The 21,163-nt window shown below is 37.3% G+C and overlaps 1 protein-coding gene across 3 annotated transcripts in view; it reads left to right on the plus strand.

Annotated features, from left to right (window-relative positions):
- The window catches only part of Rc3h2 (ring finger and CCCH-type domains 2), a 68,354-nt gene that overhangs the window by 39,469 nt on the left and 7,722 nt on the right, over nt 1–21,163 (plus strand). For 2 of the 3 annotated variants that reach the window (XM_052726607.1, XM_052726606.1), the window contains 11 exons: nt 6,667–6,975; nt 10,900–11,114; nt 13,204–13,637; nt 14,222–14,389; nt 17,470–17,616; nt 17,957–18,170; nt 18,589–18,673; nt 19,094–19,175; nt 19,262–19,396; nt 19,627–19,734; nt 19,834–19,985. In XM_052726607.1, the coding sequence (XP_052582567.1) occupies nt 6,667–6,975; nt 10,900–11,114; nt 13,204–13,637; nt 14,222–14,389; nt 17,470–17,616; nt 17,957–18,170; nt 18,589–18,673; nt 19,094–19,175; nt 19,262–19,396; nt 19,627–19,734; nt 19,834–19,985 (2,049 nt within the window). The remainder of the gene's footprint in view (nt 1–6,666; nt 6,976–10,899; nt 11,115–13,203; nt 13,638–14,221; nt 14,390–17,469; nt 17,617–17,956; nt 18,171–18,588; nt 18,674–19,093; nt 19,176–19,261; nt 19,397–19,626; nt 19,735–19,833; nt 19,986–21,163) is intronic. The other variant, XM_052726609.1, reaches the window with a different exon arrangement.

Here is a 21,163-nt window from a genome sequence, read left to right on the forward strand (position 1 = left end):
GAACTCTGTGACACTGGCAGGGTGCAGCCTGTGCCCCTTGGACCTTGGTAGCAGTAGTTTCTTCATGTTGTCCCTGGGGAAATCTTTTCAGGAGCCTTTTAGATTTTTCTTCCAATGTACTTTCAGAAGGTGAAGAATAATAGGTTTTCTATATGCCCACGCAGTGAGCCAGATCAAGCCAAATTGAAAAAGTAAACGAACAGGTATATTTGAGTAAAGAATTCCCAGGTGAGCCCCCTAGCCCCAGAGATGGAGACAGAAGAAGTCATGAGGCTGGACTAAAGCAGGGAGCTTATATACCCTGTAGGTGAGGGGTAATGGCATGTCCTCTATAAGCTGGGTTTATGCCCAAGTATGGTCAAAAACTGACCACTTTTGGCAAGGTCTTGGGCTACTGACAACTTCAGGGGAGGAGCTACCAAAGCTACCAAGAATTTGGAACTGGACTTTTTGGTGTCTTTTCTTTGTTGGAGATTCTCTGAGAGGGTCAGGTTTGGAGACAGTGGAATGGAGCTTTCCAGATCAAGCAGGAATGAGCTGGAGGTTCCAGCCACCAAAGATTTCAGTAGGTAGAGGCTTATTTTTAGGAAGCCTTTTCTTTTATCCCATTTCAAAGCACCAGGTTTCTCTGACGGTGCTGCTGCTTTGTAAGGTTAAATTCACACTTTTTCTCAGCAAATTGAAGTTTTTATATCTTTCAGTTGCCCCTTTTTGCTTCCCTATACTGTCTTCTACTTTAAGAAATAGCTGTGCTGCAGTCTGGACACTATACTGTTTTAAAATTTTCTCAGCCAAATAAATTAACCCATTAGTTTGAATTAGCCTAACTCTACTTCGTAACACATGGGCAGAGTACAGCTAGATTCATTGCCAGAATATCACATTACATGACCTCTAGTTTACTTATCAGTAGAGTCCTTATTTCCCTCTGAAACTTCATAAGCTGAGCCTTCATTATTGATTTTTTTTTGTTTTTGTTTTTGTTTTTTTGTTTTTTTTGAGACAGGGTTTCTCTGTGTAGCTTTGGAGCCTGTCCTGGATCTCACTTTGTAGACCAGGCTGGACTCAAACTCACAAAGATTCACCTGGCTCTGCCTCCCGAGTGCTGGGATTAAAGGCATGTGCCACCACCGCCGGGCCATTGTTGAAATTTATCTTAGCATTGTGTGTAGTGAGTCTTTCTCTGCCCCACCAGCCAGCTCCCAAATCATGACATGGAGACTTCTTATTGATTATTAAAGCTTGGCCTATAGCTTAGGCTTGTTTTTAACTAGCTCTTATAATTTGTTAACCAATATCTTTTAATCTATGTTCTTTTATGTGTCTCAGTTACCTTTACTTTGTAATGCCCATGCTGCTTGCTCTGTGTTTCCTGATGTCTCCACCCTTCTTCTTCCCAGTGTCTTCCATGCCTGGAAATCCTGCCTAGCTATTGGCCATTCAGCTTTTTATTAAACCAATCAGAGGGACAGATCTTCACTGTGTAGAAAAAGATGGTTTTACAACATTGTGATCTTCTAAATTTCTACCAAAATGGTCTGTTAACCTCTGTTTACAGTGTTCTAGAACTTTCCTAGACCAAAGTTACAAACTTTTCCATATTCTTCCTACAAACTAGTTTCAAAAGTCTTTAACTTTAAACCATATGATCAGGCTTATCACCTCAATTTTATGTTTTTTCTGGTTGCTATAATGAAATACTAATAAATACAATTTATGGAAGGAAGGGACTCTTCTGACTCACAGTTGGGTACAGTTCATCATGATGGGGAAGTCATAGTGGCAGGCAACTGCTCACTTTGCATCTATAGTCAGGAAGCAGAGAGCAATGAATCTTACTTCCCCTTTTTATTCAATCCTGCATCCCTGACTATGTGATAATGCCACCTACAGTTGGGTGTATCTTCCCACTCAAGTTAAGAAAATTATCACAGATATACCCAGAAGCTTGTCTCCTTGGTGATTTTAGGTCCTGCAAAGTTGACAGTGCTATCCGTCACCCAACTATATGCTTTTGTTTACCCTTTTGTCTTGTACATTTTTCTTTCTGTCTGTGTTTAATCATACTCTGGTGTCATCTTGCTTCTGTAGGTGTCCCCAACTTGCCTGACCAGTTTTGGCTCCTTCTGTCAGCATGCTGCTAAAGCACTTGTGTTAGTTTACTGCTGCTACAACAGAAACCCCCGTGGATAGTTTATAATGTAGAAAATGTATTTGGTTTACTGTTCTATAGATTGGGAAGCCCAAGAATGAAGGGCCATGTCTGGTGAGAACCTTACAGTATCATCCTAGGTAGAAGGGCAAAAAATACGCAAGGAAGAGAGAAGAAAAGAGAAAATGGGACTGAGCTCTCCCCCTTTTGTCAGGAGCCCATTCTCATGGTAATGACATTAAGCCATTGTCCTACTTAGATTTTTGTCAATTTGACCCAAACTGGAGTCATTTGAAAAGAGAAAACCTCAATTGAGAAAATGTCCCTACCATATTGGCTCTCATGACCAAATCATTTGCGGAGGAGAGGGGGCGTCTTACCTCTTCAAATTTCCATTGAGGATTAAGATTCTGACCTTGAACTTGAAGAACACATTGAAATCATAGTGATGTTCCTTATAGAGTTACTATCCCTAATAGTTGTAAACTTGCTTTTTCCTAATTATTCATTTGCCTGTATGTTTTCATTGAACCTCATTTATCTCTTGGATTGTTCATTTTTATCTTTCTTGTACCTAGCCAATATTTCATATGTAAATTCAGTGTTTTCAGTGAAGGACCAGATAATCTACAGTTTGTTCCATATTTCCAGTTAGCCTCATTTTTTTATATTGCTCTTCAAAAAAAAAAAAAAACCAAAAAGGGGTTAGAAAAAGAATCAATGTTACTGTATCACATTGTCTTTAAAATTATATGTTGCTGCCTCATTGAGATTTGTATGTGTGTGTGTAATTATGTTTATGTGCATATGTATATTTGTATGTTTGTGGGGGTTCCATGTCCATGTATGTGTGTGCATGCTCAACTCTCTGCTTTAATATTTAAATACACAATCACTTACTGAAACCAGTCTTGCAAATTTTGTTTAGCCAAACCAAACAAAATGTTGACATCCAACAGTCTTTTTGTTTCTGTTTTAAGAAACAGCCTTGTAGCTTGATATGTTAGCACTTACCTTTAATCTCAACACTTGGGAGACAGACACAGGTGGATCTCTGTGAGTTGGAGACAAGCCTGGTCTGTATAGCAAATTAAGCCAGCAAGGCTAGAGATCCTGTCTGAAAGGAAAACAAAAAATAATCCCCCAAACTGCCATCTGAGAAACAGAAAAAAACCCAAGATCAGTCAATTCAAGATGTATTTATAATAGATTGTTATATGCTCAATATCATCTGAGGTGCTTTTAATGATTTAAGAGGAACAGTAAACATACAGATAAGCAATTTCAGTCATTTAGTGGCCACAAGTAAAAAAAATTGTATTGTATTCTGGTCACAATAGAAAGCTACTGCAGAGCTTTATTCATTTGGAATGAGAAATGTAACTCTGACATCTATATACTTGGAAGCTAGTTTAACTTCTACAGTGGTCCAGGTGCAGGATTGGAAATAGAAGTCTTGATACTGTAGTAATAAGAATGATGAAAAATGGTCATTAGGTTTTATTTTGAAAGTGGAGCTGAAACGATGAATATATTAACTGTATGTTATTTTTTAAAAAGAAAAAGGCTGGAGAGATGGCTCAGCAGTTAAGAGCACTTGCTATTCTTCCAAAAGACCTGAGTTCAGTTCCCAGCACCCATGTCACAACCACCTGTAACTCCAGCTCCAGGGGATTCAACACCATCTTCTGACTTCTGCGAGCATCTGCACACATGTGTATAGACACACATACACACACACACACACACACACAAATTTTTTTTTAACACAGGAGCCACTAATTTAAAAAAATAATAAAATAAAAGGAATCAACAGTGGCTTCAAATTTTCTACCCTATATTACTGAATTGTAACTTTTACTTAAATGGAGCAAGCATTAGCACAGAGAATTTGGTTGTTTTCTTGGCCATACAAAATTTGAAGCCGAGAATTCATTCAAGGGAGCAAATGTGTCTTGGAATATCTGGTATGTACAAGGCACTAATATATATTGATAATATTAGGCATGTAGGAAAGACAAAAATCCCTGTCCTAGATAGCTTACATTAGACACTAACATATGCAACAAATAAATAGATAGTCTGTTAACAGTTATCAGAGGATATGACATTTAAACAGACACCTGCCTGAAGTTACAATGCAAAGGAGAAATAAAAATACTTACAGGAGTGGGGTCTTTGAGAAGGCAGATAGGCTTTGAGGCCTGGAGCACAAGTAAATTGACTTTAGGAACTGGAACTCTGCTCTTTGTATTATGAAGAATATACTGTTATAGGTGCAGGAAATTAGTGGAATTGGTGATAGTTCTTTTGTGTTGTATTTTCTCTATTAACAAGGAAGCAGTATTGTCCAGTTTAGGGGAGCTGTGGAAAGAAAGACTATTAAAGATGAGAAAATAAAGTTAGGAAAGAAGTACATCAATGAATTGCTTAGTGATTTTAAATAAATTCTCAAATTTTGAAGGTCTTTACAACATGATTGTGCACCCCTCCTCCCTCAACATTTAGCTACTTGTTTGTGAATAATTACAGAGTAATTGAGCTAGATTTTGTCAAGTAAGTTCTGTGAGGGGGACAATTCCCTATACAGCCTATAACTAGGGAGTCAAAGGTACTTAAAAGGGAGTTGGCGTGGCTGGTAGTAGAGTGTAAAATGAGAGAGGCAGTGCTTGAAGGTGCTCATGGGTGATTTACAAGAATTGGCTGTTTCAAATGGGAGGTTTAGTCCATGGCTTTTGTGACCAGGAGACAGTGCATACACCTTCTCTTTCCTGATTCAATGCATTTTGTTAGGATTTTACTTCTCCCTCTTTTTAGAGTCTCAAACAAAATTTTGTTTATTGCTTGTTTGAACAACCTTAAGAATATGGACTTATAGGGCTGGAAAGATGGATTATTGGTTGAAAGCACTTGTTCCACAATCATGAGGACCAATGTTTGGATCTCAGCAGCAGTGTGACAAGCTAGGTATCCCCACAGTTGCCTGTACCCTAGCGTCAAAGGAGAGTCAGAAGTGATAGGAGTATGACTCAGGCTTGCTGACTAACAGTCTCGCTGAGACATGAGCACAGGTACACTCACACACATTTGTGTATATACTCAGACAGACATAAATTTTAAAGAGAGAGGATATGTACTTGACTTTTGAAGTTGGAAAGCAAGGAGTAGCTGGCCATTTTCTTTAAGAACTTTGAAGAGTAAAATGAAGACATTTCAGAGAACATATTAAAGATAACAGGAATTCCTTACCCCTTGGTGGTAGCAGTTTGCTTTCTGAAGTATAAGTCTGCTTATATTCCTCCTCCTCCTTCAAGAAGTAATCATTGGGCCCCGGACCCCTGTGTCTATATGGTGTGTGATCTAGTCACTATAAGGATTGTTGGCTTTCTGCATTTTATTTTTGTTGTTTTATTCTATTCCTCCATTATCCAGTCTTATCTCTGGGCACTCATCTTTTATTGAATTTTTTTCTTCTAATGGTCTGTGTGAGAACAGACATAGAGAAACAGTTGAAATAGAGCTTTTTGTAGATGCTGAAGAACTAAAGGAGAAAATATTATACAAGCATTATTCATCATAATCACCATGTTGGAGTAATAGTAATAGAGTAATTTAAACATAGTGATCCCAAATAGTTTTCATTATGTTGATCACTTAGAAATACTAAGAGAATATTATAGGAAGTAAGGACCAGGACTAAGACTGTGTCATAATGAGAATTTTATAAATTTTTTAAATAATGATTTTAGGTGTTTTAAGTGTTTGCTTGCATATACTGTGTACCACATGCATGCAGTGCCTGCAGAGGCCAGAAGAGGGCATTGGATCTCCAGGAACTGGGGTTACCGTTGTGAGGTGCCATATGGGTCCTGGGAACTAAAGCTAGGTCTTTTGAAAAAGCAACCCATGATCTTAACCCTTCAACCATCTCTCCAGTCCTAGAATGAAGTTTTTGATATACAAATGGAAATATTTTTATATGAAATCCAAAATCAAATTGCTTCGTGTATTACAGCATTATATCCAGTCTCCATAAATAAACTAATATCAGAAAAATCTGTGATCTAAATACTCTTTGGACATAAACTCATTTGGGAATAATATAGAATTTCTATATTTTGGTGTAAAGTTTAAAGTGAGTTTGAGTTTTTATTTCTTTAAAATTACACTCTGCTTGTATAATTTAATAACAGCAGAGCATGTGTTCAACTCTTGAATCCTTTTCTGTTTGTTCTGTTACTTTCAGAATTTGGTACTTTTTTGGTACCACATAAAAATAGAAGATTTTCAAACCCCACTCTTTCAGAAAGCTTAGAGTGCATGTGTACTTTGCCTGCTATATTAATTATGTGCCTGTATTTGCATGTATGTTACATATATATGTAACATGGAGAAGTGTTATTTAGCCGAAGAAACTTTTCAAAGCTATTTCCTTTTTAAAGAATATTTTCTTTTTGTATTTTCAGATTAAAATTGGTAACAGTATTACAAATATGTTGATTATTTTTAAACAGGTACCGATTAAGGAACAAAAAGATGAGTGCAACTGTAAGAACGTTTCCTCTTCTGAATAAAGTTGGTGTAAACAGTACTGTCACAACCACAGCTGGAAATGGCATTCCTGTTATAGGAAGTACTGAAACACCTGGGAAAATTGTTCCAAGTACAAATGGAATTTCAAATGCAGAAAGCAGTGTTTCCCAGCTAATCCCACGAAGCACTGACAGTGCACTGAGGACTCTGGAGACTGTGAAGAAAGTTGGGAAAGTTGGCACTAGTGGCCAGAATACTGCTGGGCCCTCTGCAGAGTCTGTCTCTGAAAAGTAGGTGTTGGTGAAAATGGTAGGATTCTTTGTCCCTTTAGAAATGACCTCATTTTCTTCATCCTGAGGTATAATACTTGAAGTTTTTATGCACAATTATTCATGAAATAAGGGAGAAAGAATGCTAAATACCAAGAAATTTAAGGGTTTTTTCTTCTCCCTTTGGTCTTTTAAGATAGGGTTTCTCTGTATAGCTTTTGCTGTCTTGGAGCTCACTCTGTAGACCAGGCTGGCCTCGAACTCAGTGAACTACCTGCCTCTCTGCCTCCTGAGTGCTGGGATTAAAGGCTTGTGCCACCACCACTTAGCAGAAATATGAGTTCTAATCTTCACTAGGCATTTAAATAGATCCACAAATTTGCAAAGTCACTAACTCTTGAGTTTTGTTTTCTTCAACTATATTGGTGAATTTGGACCAGAATTAGGGTTTCCATACCTTTTTTTCTTGAGTGTCAGTATTAATTTCATAGAGATGCTAAATAGAAATCTAAATGCTAAATAGAAATCTAAACGAGTAAAAAGGTTGAATATCTAGCCCTGTTTCTGTCAGCTTCCACTGCTTCTCTGTAATGTATTTAAGGGCAGACTCTTTGGGCTCACATTATGGCTCACTTTTTCCTACTATTGGATATTAAGCCAGTTGTTTATCAGTCTGCCTCCAATTATTCATAAAAGTACCATATCTTCTTTATGGGCTTAGGTGTGCAGCTCAGTGGTCAAGAACTTCATATATTGATTGTGAAACTTAAATGAGTTAATGCTGTATTGTATTTTGAACAGTACTTATCCGTTAGTAGCCACTCAGTAATATCTGCTTTATTTTTACTACCATTATTGTTGTTGGCTATAGACGTAAGATTTCTTTTAATAAAGGGATTTTTTTTCCTATGAAAAGTGTTGAAACTTTCAAATAATTGGAAGTTACTAACAGTTTTGGAATCTCATATTTTGAAGTTTAAAAATTGAAGTTAAAGCATTTTCAGATTTCATTGCCCTTGAGTAAGTTTGTCAGTACTAGTATATGCCTGCTGTGGAAAAAAGCATCATGCTTGGCACACAGGAAACCTGTACTGACTTCATGTCATGGAGACAATATAAGTTAAATGTACTATTTTCAACTTTTCTAGTTCAGTATATAGTGGGGGAAATTCTTTATTAACAGAATGATCTTTATGTATTTGAGAGACGACACATCAAAAATATTGACTACTTCGTTCCAAGCTTTGTCACTGGCAGTTAGAAATACCTGAAAAATAGACTTCTCTGCTTTTAAAGGACTCAGTGCTATAGGTGTAGATGCAGCATTTACACAAATGAAGCATATTAGTTAAAGGATAGGAATATTCCATGTTCCTAATGTAGGATAAAAGTTTTGAGGGGGAAAAAGAAAGTATGGTGTAAGTTTGTTGGTAAATATGTGAAATGTTAGGGCTAGCCTTAGAGAACTGAATGTTTGTGCTGGAGATCTAGCTCAATGGTAAAGTGCTTGCTTGCATGCACAGTGTCCTTGGTTTGGTCCCTAGCACCATACACTCATTTATATATCTGAATGTTTATGTTACTGACTGATACGTAAAATAAACTTACGGTAAATTGATTGTTATGAGGCTATGGAAACCTTATGAGGCTATAAAAACCTTATGCTATGTGTTTGGAAAATAGAATACTGAAGATTTTGGCAAGGTAACATTACAAAACTTATATTCATAACAATGGGTTCTGTTATTCAGCCATGAAAAATTAGTAAGGTACTATTATGTGTCACATGTTGATCAACCTTAGAAATATGCTACACCAGGCCTGGTGGTGCAGGTATGTAGTCTTAGGCACTTAGTAGGTTGAGTTATTAGAATCCCAAGATCAAGGCGAGCCTAGGATACAGAAGAAATTCAAGGCCAGCTTGAACAAATTAGTAAGACCTTGTCAATTCCTCCCCCTTCCCCCATATATAGGTTAGTCGTGGCATGCTTGCCAACATGTACAAGGTCCCACTTTTAAATCCACTTTCAAGAGAGAAGAAAAAAACTTAACGCTGACTGAAAGGAGCCAGGTGTAGAATGCCATTTGCAGTTCACTAGAGAGAAAGACGTGCAGTAGTCACTGTTGGAGCTAAGAATGGACATAAGGAGTGAATGCTGATGGGTTCAGGCCTCTGTTTAGATAGTTGGAAATCTTATATTGAAAGCCAGTGATACATACCTCAAAACCATGAATTATAGTTCGAGTTCTTAACTTTCTTTTTTCCTTTGGTCTGGGACTCAAGCCCAGGTCCTTCTATATTTTAGACACCTGCTCTACCACATAAGAAACAGACAGGGCTGGTGCAGTGATTCAATGTATTGATAAAGGCCCTTGCTTCCTAGCCTGATGGATGACCTGAGTTCAGTCCCCTGAAACCATATAGTGGAAGCAGCGAAGGGACTCCCTAAAACTTATCCTCCTGTTCTTCATATATACTGTTTTGTCAGGTGCATGCCAATGAATACACACAAGCACACCATATAAGTGATTAGATATAAAAAAGAAAATTTGTAAGGGTTATCTAGATGGATTGCAAAGGAAAAGCACCTTCTGCCAAGCTTGACAACTGGTGTTCAGTCCCCAGGGACCTACAGTGCTGTAAGGAGAGAATGTACTACAGGTTGTTCTGACTTCTCTGTGTGTGTACACATGCATACGTGAACACATGAGTAAATGAGATGTAATAAAAAAAATTTTAAGATATAAGAAAACTACTTATTCGTTTAAATATATGGATTACCTAACACATGACACACTGATGTCCTTAATGAAAATGAACTAGATATAGCCCCTCCCTTTAAGAGTCTTCTAGTGTAGTTTGGGTGTTAGATATGTAATAGATTCTGTATGATAAACTTGGAAAGGCTTTGTATTATTGGAACACAGGAATATGTATGCTCAGTTCTTTAAGGAGAGGTGTTGTGAGAGGCCTCTTGAGTGCTGGGATTAAAGGCATGCGCCACCACCGCCTGGCTGGAAAAAAGCTTCTTAATGTGATTGGGATGTAATATATTGAATTCCTACAAAACATATTTAAAGCTCTTTCTAGGGCTTGTTTGTTTGTTTGTTTTCGAGACAGGGTTTCTCTGTGTAGTTTTGGTGCCTGTCCTGGATCTCGCTCTGTAGACCAGGCTCTCCTTGAATTCACTGAGATCCACCTGCCTCTGTCTCCTGAGTGCAGGGATTGAAGTTGTGTGCCACCATCACCTGGCAGAGTTCTTAAAGCTTTTTTTGAAAGGGAACAAAAATATCATGATAATATTCTCTAGTGCTGAGTACTTGCTTATTCAACCAAGAAAATCCTTTTGTATTAAAACAAATTAATTGGCATTACATCCACCCAACACATATTAAGTACTCACTTTGTGCTAGAATTTTATATTTATTTGTCCAGCAAATGTTTACTGAGTGCCTACTCCAAGCCAGGAACTGTTGTCTTGATGTCACACACATAGAGGTAACAAACAAAAATGGGCTTTTTTTTATATTACATTTTAGCTAATCAAATTATTTTTTACTATGTCTACTTTGCCCCAAAAACTTCTTCTGATAGACTTTATTGTTTACTTTTTAAACTTATTGAGCAGAATTTTTGGATTCCCCCCCCCAACAGGAAAAATCTTTAAAGAATGAGTCAGAGTCAGCTGAAAAGCCACTTTAGTGGAATTTATTTTTATATACTGTTAGCCTCATCAGAACATGAGAACTGTTACTATATGGGCTTGTGAGTTACAGTGTGAGGAGGCAGTGAAATTTCTTGCCAAATGTATTTGCCCCTGTCAAAATACCTGACATGTTTTCTGTTGATAGTTTTGCATTACAATTTTATGAGAAATTTCTCTGAGGAAGACTTAGCAATCATAGTGAGTTATCCTTTGCTCATCCTTTGATTTTTCTCTCCAGTAAAATTGGTTCTCCACCCAAGACTCCTGTAAGTAACGCAGCAGCTACCTCCGCTGGGCCCTCTAATTTTGGAACAGAGCTGAGCTCTGTGCCTCCGAAATCCAGCCCGTTTCTAACTAGAGTTCCAGTATATCCTCAACATTCTGAAAGCATTCAGTATTTTCAAGATCCAAGGACTCAGATACCCTTTGAAGTCCCACAATACCCACAAACAGGTAAGTAATTTTAGTCAGTTCTAAGAACAAAGAAGCAAACCATATGTATTTATTACCCTAAATAAATGAGTTTCTAGATTATCTACAGTAACAGATTAATTCCATTCTGATCCATAAGTTTTCTTCCTGTTCTAAGAAATCTTTCCTTCTAGTTAGTAATTCTATCACTTGGTAGATGGTGGCAGGGAGAATCAAGAAGTCAAAGCCAGATAACATAGTGAGTTCAAGGCCAGCTTATACTACATGAGACCCTTTCTCAGAACAGACAAACCAAACCAACCAAGGCTATTACTCATTTTCATTTGCATTAACATTTACATTAACATTTGAACCATTCATATACCTAGATGCATATGTTTTCTACATTCCCACCAGTAGTATACAGGGATTTGTATTGCTATACATCCTTGTCAATCCTTGATATCTTTAGTATTTTGTGTGGGTGGGGGCATGTAATAAAGGGGGAACATTCATGCTACAGTGCACATATGGTAGTCCTCTATTTCTACCATGTGCGTTTGGGGAGTGATGTGGGAGTAAGCTCAGATTGAGTTTTGGTCTGCATGGTAGGTGCTCTTAACAACTGAGCCATATTGCTGTCCTGACTTTTTTTTTTTTTTTTTTAAAATAATAGCCATTTGTACTGGAGTGAGATGATACTTCATTTTGGTTTTTATTTGTATATTCTAAAATATTACTGATGTTAAGCATTTTTATTATACTAGTTTGCCATTTGGATATCTTTGACAAATGTTTATTTTCGATATCCTGCTTATATTTATCAAGTTGCTTTGTTTTTTATTGCATTTATCATTTATGTAGCTTGCAAATACTTTCTATCATGCTGTAGGTTGCCTCTAGTCTGTTTTTTTTTTTCCTGTGAGTTTTATTGTTTGATACAGTTCCACTTACCTGATTTGCCTTTGTTTTTTGTACTTTTGGGGTCTTTCCAAAAAAATTCTTGCTTGTTCTAGTACCTTGAAGCATCTCTCATGATTTCTTCTAGTAGGTTTATATTCCAGGTGATGCCTAGAAATCGTTAATCTATGCAGAATTTTTATAACTGGTTAGAGATAAGAGTCTTTCATTCTCCTACCTAGATACTTATAGTTGTCATTTTTAAGAATCAAATATAGAGTCCATGAATTAACTCAATGAAATGGTATGTAAAATATGTTTTTGTGCTTTGTTAAAAGAAGACTTACTTTTACTCTTACGTATATGAGCGTTTCCCTGCATATATGTATACATGGAGCTGGGGTTACCAGTGGTTGTGAGCTGCTCTGTGGGTGCTGGAAACTGAACCCAGGTCCTTCTCAGGAACAACAAGTGCTCTTAACCACTGAGCCATCTCTACAACCCTGCTTTTTTTTTTATTTTTATTTATTCTTGAGGCTGAGTCTAACTATGTGTAGCCCTGGCTGGTCTGAAACTCTTAGACCAAGCTGGCCTCAAACTCAGAGTTCTGCCTCACGAATGCTGGAATCAAAGGAGCGTGCTACCACATCTTTTTTTTTGGTACAATTTGAAAAGAAAATGAGTAATGAATTCTGAAATAGATCTTTAACCTCTCTACCCAAATGCTTAATAAGAGCCAGTGATATAACTAATTACTTACTTAGAAATAGAAACCTCATGCAAAAGATTCATTTAACAGGCTGGGCAGTGGTGGCACACATCTTTGATCCCAGCAGTTGGGAGGCAGAGAGGCAGGTGAAGGGAGCTTTGTGAGTTTGAGGCTAGCCTGGTCTACAAAGTGAGTTCCAGGACAGCCAGTGTACAGAGAAACCCTGTCTTGAAAAACCTTTGAGAGAGAGAGAGAGAGAGAGAGAGCGCAAATTCATTAAACAGGAATCAGTCTGCCATCTGCCACCAGCTCTGTGTTTTGATTTTAAGGAATAGTTTTAACAGTATTGAATGTTGATATTAGTATAATGGTATCTTGATAATAATGCAGTTTCTATATCAAGGTAAAGGTCAACATTGATTGTATGTTCCCACAATCAGAGCTGCTTTAGACTTGAACCATTATAAAATGTTGGTTTTTACTAAGATGTTACATTGAATATTCCTCTTTCCAATTTTCAAGGATACTACCCACCACCTCCAACGGTACCAGCTGGTGTGACTCCTTGTGTTCCTCGCTTTGTGAGGTCCAATAATGTTCCAGAGTCCTCCCTCCCACCTGCTTCCATGCCATATGCCGATCATTACAGTACATTTTCCCCTCGAGACCGAATGAATTCTTCTCCTTACCAGCCTCCTCCTCCGCAGCAGTATGGACCAGTTCCCCCAGTACCTTCTGGAATGTATGCTCCTGTGTATGACAGCAGGCGCATCTGGCGCCCAGCTATGTACCAACGAGATGATATTATTAGAAGCAATTCTTTACCTCCAATGGATGTGATGCACTCATCTGTCTATCAGACATCTTTACGGGAAAGATACAACTCATTAGATGGATATTATTCAGTGGCTTGTCAGCCACCAAATGAGCCAAGGACGACTGTGCCTTTACCAAGGGTAAATAATGTTAAACATAGAAATGTTACTGTCATGTGTTAGTTGAGATCTTGTGTCTTGAGTCAAACCAAGCCGACTCTCACTAACTGTGTGATTTAGAGAAGTTACTTGACCTTTGTATGGCTCAGCTTTTGTGTTTTTCATGTTTAATGGAAATAAGAGTAGTGCCTACTCATAAGGCTGTTGTGAGAATTAATTAAAAAAATAAAAGCTCTTAGAACTGGACTTCATACATACCAGTGTTCAAAAAAAGTTACATTCAGCTAGGAACTGATAGAGAAGTTTCTAAACAGTCCTGAAGATATAAGGAGAAGGCCTCTTTTCAGTAGTTTCACATATAAACAAACAACTTCTAAAGTAGAAAAATGAGTGCTCACATTATATTTGACATCAGCTGAACATATGTTAACCTTTTTGTTTGAGTATATGGAGAGAACACTAGGGTGCTGAGGCAGTTTCTCTGCTCTTTGTGTATGTGTGTGCGTCCCAACAACATGAAGCTTTTTACCTTATTCTCACAGAACTTAGTTCAGTTTATTTACCACTCTACAAGTGACCAAATTTTTTTCTTTTGTCCCTCTTAGGAGCCTTGTGGTCATTTGAAGACCACTTGTGAGGAACAGATAAGAAGAAAACCAGATCAGTGGGCACAGTACCATACCCAGAAAGCACCTGTCTCTTCAACGCTTCCTGTGGCAACACAGTCACCAACACCACCTTCTCCTCTATTCAGTGTAGACTTCCGAACAGATGTAAGAAAGGTTTTAACTGTTTATTAATCACGAATGGTCAAACAGCTGACTTTAAACTAGGGTCAACTATTTTGGATATTTTGGAATGGTTTTCTATGGAGTCAAATTTACCTCAGTAAACAGTGTGTAAACTATGGCTAGGTGAGGAGATTCTCATTCTAAGAGTCCTTTACCAGGATTTCAAAAGCTTTGCAGCAGTAGACCTAATACTTTATATTTTTATTCTTATGTTTTTTGGCTGTTGTGTTTTGGGCTAGGTCCAAACCAAGAACTTTGCACATTCTGTACCACTGAACTTCACCCTAACCCCTGATTGGTGCATGCGACTTAAAAAATGCTATTTTAGGCCGGGTGGTGGTGGTGGCGCACGCCTTTAATCCCAGCACTCGGGAGGCAGAGCCAGGCGGATCTCTGTGAGTTCGAGGCCAGCCTGGGCTACCAAGCGAGTCCCAGGAAAGGCGCAAAGCTACACAGAGAAACCCTGTCTCGAAAAACCAAAAAAAAAAAACAACAAAAAAAAAATGCTAATTTATTTAATTATCATGAAAAACTCAGAGGGCAGGTATTGTCCCCATTTCATAGGTTATAACCAGGAGAGGTTAAATAATTTGTACAAAGATCTTTCGGTTTATAAATAGATAAAGTTTGATTCCTAATTTTTTTTTTCTGTTTCACAAGAAGTGCAGAAATGCCTGCTGTATTATTTCTGCTATTTGTATCTCTGTTAATTATTCTTGTTATTACAAAACAAGTCTATGACAGGCGATTTCCATTCTCCTTGCCTTTTGTATTCTATGTTTTTTTTTGTGTGTGTGTGTTATTTCTCTATATATAGAATATTTAGACAAAAATTTTATTTTTTTTCTTTCTGTGTTTTTCAGATAGGGTTTCTTTGTTGTAACAACTCTGCCTGTCCTGGAACTTGTTCTGTAGACCAGGCTGGCATCAAACTCACAGAGATCCACCTGCCTCTGCCTCCCCAGTGCTGGACTAAAGGTGTACACCACCATCACCCAGTGAAAAAAAATTTTTTCGCATACTCTGGTTTGTTCCTCACTCCCAGTGTTTCTGGTACAACCCCCCCCAAAAAATTTTTTTTTAATCTTTTTTGTTACGAAAAGTTTCAGACATACAAAAAATGTAAAGACTCACAATAATTGCATATAATTATATCAGTTTCATAATAGTTTGGTCAAATTAGTTTCATTTGTACTTCTTGCCACTGGATTATTTTGGCATAGCCCTATCTATGCATACATAATCTTTTTAATTAAATTTGTGGGGTTTTGTTTTGTTTTTTAATTTACTTTTCCTTTTTAAAATCTGTGTGTGTGTGTGTGTGTGTGTGTGTGTGTGTGTGTCTGTCTGTCTGTCTGTCTGTCTGTCTGTCTGCCTGCCTGTCTGTCTTGTCTGAGTATATGCCACATGTACAGAGGCCCATAGAGGCCAGGAGAGGGCACTGGATTCCCTGGAGCAGGAGTTAAAGGAGGTTATTAGCTGCTCAGTGTGGGTGATGGGAACCAAACTCTGGAATAGCAGCAAACACATTCAACTGTTGAGCCATTTCACTATCCCCTAGTTTTGTTTGTTGAGACAGTGTTTCACTAGGTAGCCTAGGCCTCAGCAATTCTCCTGAATCAGCCTTTCTAGTGCTGGGTGTGTAAAAATGAGTTATAACACCCAAATTTGATAAAGAGTTCTATTCAGGAGTATTTCATAGAGAGCACTACATTTTTAACCTATCCATATTCATCTCACTAAACTGAGACTGCCTCAGAACAAGTAAACATCTTGGCAATGATTGTTAGTGATGTCATTTATATTTTCTTTTTTTTTTTTTTTTGAGTTAGTGTTTCTCTGTGTTGTCATGGCTGTCCTGGAACTAGTTCTGTAGACCGGGGTGGCCTTGGACATGGAGCTCCATCCACTTGCCTCTGCCTCCCAAGTGCTGGCATTAAAGGTGTGTGCCACCACTGCCTGGCCCATATTTTCATTTTTTTTTTTTATACAATGTACTTTAAGAAATAAGTATTTCTCTGAGATTCAGATCAACTTTTGGCAAATAGCATTACTCATGTTTAACTTTTCTGTTCCTCAGTTTCCCTGTCTCTTTAATTAGTCAAGTAGATTTTATGATTCTTACAACTTTAGTGTCCTGGCAGTATTACTATAGTGCCTTACATTTCCTTTCATATCTGTTCTTTTCCTTTTCTAGCTTCAGTGCTGCCTTTGAATTCCTTTTACTAGTTAATGCTGCATGATTTAATATGTTCATTTGCTACATAATTTTATTTCAAAGAAATTACAGACTGCTCTAAGACATGGACTGTGAGCTATCTATGTTTTTCTTTTTTCTTTTTTCTGTTTTTTTTGCAAGCATTATATACCATGTTAGTGTGTTATTATTAAATGATTTTGATAGTGTTGGTCAGGAGTTTTGTAAGAGCAGTTAAAGGACTGAGGCAGTAAGACAGCTTAGTAGGTAGGGCTGCTTACTGTGAAGCCTGATACTTTCGGTTTGATTCCTGCAACCCACATGGTGGAGGGAGAGAAACAACTCCCACAAGTTGTCCTCTGGCTTCTATTCACAAATTACGGTATCTGTGTACATGCATACTAAATAAGTAAATAATGAAAATGAAATTTAAGTATTTTTTTAAAAAATTTAAAGATCACTTAATAGGACAAAAGTGAAAGAAGATAGAGATTAAATAACTTACAAGACAAAGGAAAAGAAGGTTTTGCATTTTCTATTATATGAATATTATTGCTTAGAGCCGATTCATTTATTTGTTTGTTTGTTTGTTTTATTCCATTTGAGAGAAGGTTCTGCTCCACATAGCCAGGCTGCTGTGGAACTCAATATATAGCCCAGGTTAACCTTGAACTACATGTAGTTCTGCCTCAGGTCACCAAATGATAGTTATTATGGAAGTGAGCCATCATCCCAGCTTTTATGTTAGTAATGGAACGAGTTTAATTATTAACGATATGATCCTTTAATTGTTTAATATTCAGTGTTAGTTACAAGCTTGTAAAGTTAGGTTTTATACTAATTTGACTTTTTTTTTCCTTCTCAGTTCTCTGAGAGTGTGAGTGGCACAAAATTTGAGGAGGACCATCTTTCCCATTACTCTCCCTGGTCTTGTGGCACCATAGGCTCTTGTATAAATGCCATTGATTCAGAGCCCAAAGACGTAATTGCTAATTCAAATGCTGTGTTAATGGTATGATTTTGCTTGATTGGGGAAAAGGGGGCTTTGGAGGTAGGGAAGATGATGTTGATGTCTCAAGTTTTAAAATGAAGGCTTTAGTCTTTTATATTCTGACGGTATAACTTATCTGTAAGTACAGGGTAATATTTTAACAAATTAAAACAAATTTCATGGAATGTTTGATTTGATAATAGTTTGGTAGTTTTAATATGGTTGTTACATACCATTGAGATCCATAATTAGTGTAAAATTGACCAGAAAAGCCTAATTATGTGTCTTTTAAGAACATGCTTTCTCATTAATCTACAGTAATCACCAGCAGCTCTTTGACTGATATCTTTGGTTTCTTCAGGACCTGGACAGTGGGGATGTTAAGAGAAGAGTTCATTTATTTGAAACTCAGAGAAGGACAAAAGAAGAAGACCCAATTATTCCCTTTAGTGATGGACCCATTATCTCAAAATGGGGTGCAATTTCCCGATCCTCCCGAACAGGTTATCATACAACAGATCCTGTCCAGGCCACTGCTTCCCAAGGAAGTGCAACTAAGCCCATCAGTGTATCAGGTGACCCATTTTTAGTAATACCAAAGAATTTATACCGTGTACTATTATTCCTAACCTGTGAGATAGAAAACATTCCATTTAGTAACCATGTTAAACTGAGAATGAAGTGGTTTAAACAAAACCTTTGGCTAGTGGGAAAAAATACACAGCCATTTAAAAAGTATATTCATACCTATGTACTGATTTTTAAAATTTCTTTTGTCTTTTTATTTTTTTTGAGACAGGGTCTTACTCTGTATCTGAGCTAGCCTCAAACTTGTGGCAGTCCTGGATCTCTCTTTGTAGACCAGGCTGGCCTTGAACTCACAGAGATCCGCCTGGCTCTGCCTCCCGAGTGCTGGGATTAAAGGCATGTACCACCGATGCCCAATTCTTATTTTCTGCTTTTCTAATAATTGTTTCTTTTTGTTTCTTACAGATTATGTCCCTTATGTCAATGCTGTTGATTCAAGGTGGAGTTCATATGGCAGTGAGGCCACATCATCAGCACACTACATTGAGCGGTAACTTTATTCTCATTTCCTTAAGAGTCTTTACTTTCAAACTACATGCATTTTAAAATACAGAAACCAGCTGAGCAATAGTGGCAAATGCCTTTAATCCCATAACTTGGGAGGCAGAGACAAGTAGATCTCTGTGAACTCCAAGTCAGCTTGGTCTACATGTACATAGTGAGTTCAAGACAGCCAGGGCTGTTACACAGAGAAACCCTGTCTTGAAAAACTGGAAAAAAAAATTATATATATATACATTTTATGTGGTTGTCCACAGTAGATACACTGCTAATTTGAGCTGTATAAAAAAATGTCTGAAACATACGTTTGTGGAATGATGACTAGACATATTCAAAGAACATAGAGTCATTAATGTTTTAGTTGCTTTATATCTCACTTTAACTACAATAAACATACTTCTTTTTAAAGGGACAGATTCATTGTTACTGATTTGTCTGGCCATAGAAAGCATTCCAGTACTGGAGACCTTTTGAGTATTGAACTTCAGCAGGTAGGCTCTATTTATTTAGTTTTGATTTTTAAAAAGTAAAATATTAATAGAAAGCTAAGTTTATATTTTCCTCTTTCTTCATGGAGGCCAAGAGTAACTCATTACTTCTTCAGAGGGAAGCTAATGCTCTAGCCATGCAGCAGAAGTGGAATTCCCTGGATGAAGGCCGTCACCTTACTTTAAATCTTCTAAGCAAGGAAATTGAACTGAGAAATGGAGAGGTAAGGGAATGATGTCTCGGCTTCATGTTAATGTATTTGCTTTCTGCGGCTGTGTACTGGGATATACTATGTCTTGGTGAATTTTCCAGATAAATGATTGATTACTTTTTAAAACTTAGAGTAGAAATAATAGTCTCAGACTTCTGAACTAATTCTTTAGGATTCCCATTTTAATTTAAAGGAGACTCCAGGTTCTGCAAGTGTAAAATTAATATTTTTCTTATTTACAGAGTGATTATACAGAAGACACAGTAGATACAAAACCCGATAGAGATATTGAGTTAGAGCTTTCAGCACTTGATACTGATGAACCTGATGGACAAAGTGAACAAATTGAAGTAAGTACCACGATTAGATCATTAGTTGGCTTTGTTCTGTTGTAAATTAAAACGCATAAAATACTGTCATATTGAAAGGTTAACATTTTATTTTCTTAGGAAATCCTGGACATACAACTTGGTATCAGTTCTCAAAATGATCAGTTGCTGAATGGAACAGCAGTGGAAAATGGCCATCCCAGCCAGCAGCAGCAGCAGAAGGACCCAATGAAGCAGAAGAGACAGAGTTTAGGTGAAGACCATGTGACTCTGTGAGTGTTAGACAGACCCTTCATAAGCAGGGGGCATAGGGTGTAAATACTATAAGTCGATGCAGTGTTAGATTCATTTTGACTTTTTACTATTGGGGGAAACCTTATCTAATAAAGTAATGATCTGGTCAGTCTGTATTTTTCGGGAAATTTGAACTAGTAAAGCAGTTTATTTTAATAACCCAAAACTTAACTATTTGTTGGGATGAAAGTTTTCTTGTTTCTAGATTATACTTCTTCAGTTTGGCCAAACTTGTAGATGGAAAATTAATTCCTAGATTAACACAGCTATAACTTCAACACTTGTGAGGCAGAGGCAGAATGGGCTACCTACATGTTCTAGGCTGTCATGGAATCCATAGCAAGACCCTTTTTAAAAAATAAACCATAAGAGGCTGGAGAGAGGCTCAGCTGTTAAGAGCACTTGTTGCTATTGCATAAGACTCAGGTTTGGTTCCCAGCATCTACATGGTGGCTCATGACCGTCCATAATTCCTGTTCCAGGGGATCTAACCCCCTTGTACACATGTGGTGCATATACATACAGGAAAGCAAAACACCTGTACACATAAAACAAATAAATCTTTTTTTTAAAAAATCATAAAAACTAGTGCAAGCAAAAACTATGTTAAATGTTTCTTGTTTTAAGAATCATGTTATAATTTTCTTGGCTATTATATTGCCATTTTGTTTAATTACTGCCAGAGATTTGGGCCTGGTCTTAAGCTTGACAATTTATATGTCATCTAATCAGTATTATAATTTTTATCATAAATGTGGAAAATAGGACCTTTTTAGAGACTTTTGATACTTTAAACATTATTTTAATTTTTATGTGTCTGGGTATTCTGCCTACATGTATGTCTGTGTACCATGTGCAAGTTTTGTACCTGGAGAGGCCAGAGTGGGCATTGCATCTCCTAGGACTGGAGTCACAGACAGTTGTGAGCTGTCATTTGGGACCTGAGAATTGAAATGATCCTCTGGAAGAGCAGCTAGTGCTCTTGACTGCTGAGGCCATCTCTCTAGCCCCCATTCAATACTTTTCTTAATTAAGAGCCCACAGAAAAAGCCTATCTTCTTTAAGTTTGAAATAGCTTTTAGAGAGCATATATGATAACTCTTAAATATTTGCACTTAAAGTTAATTTGCTTTCACTGTCATTTATTTTCTCTCAG

The sequence above is a fragment of the Peromyscus californicus genome, unplaced genomic scaffold (assembly GCF_007827085.1).
Source record: "Peromyscus californicus insignis strain IS unplaced genomic scaffold, ASM782708v3 Scaffold_7__1_contigs__length_154581171, whole genome shotgun sequence".
NCBI lineage: Eukaryota > Metazoa > Chordata > Mammalia > Rodentia > Cricetidae > Peromyscus > Peromyscus californicus.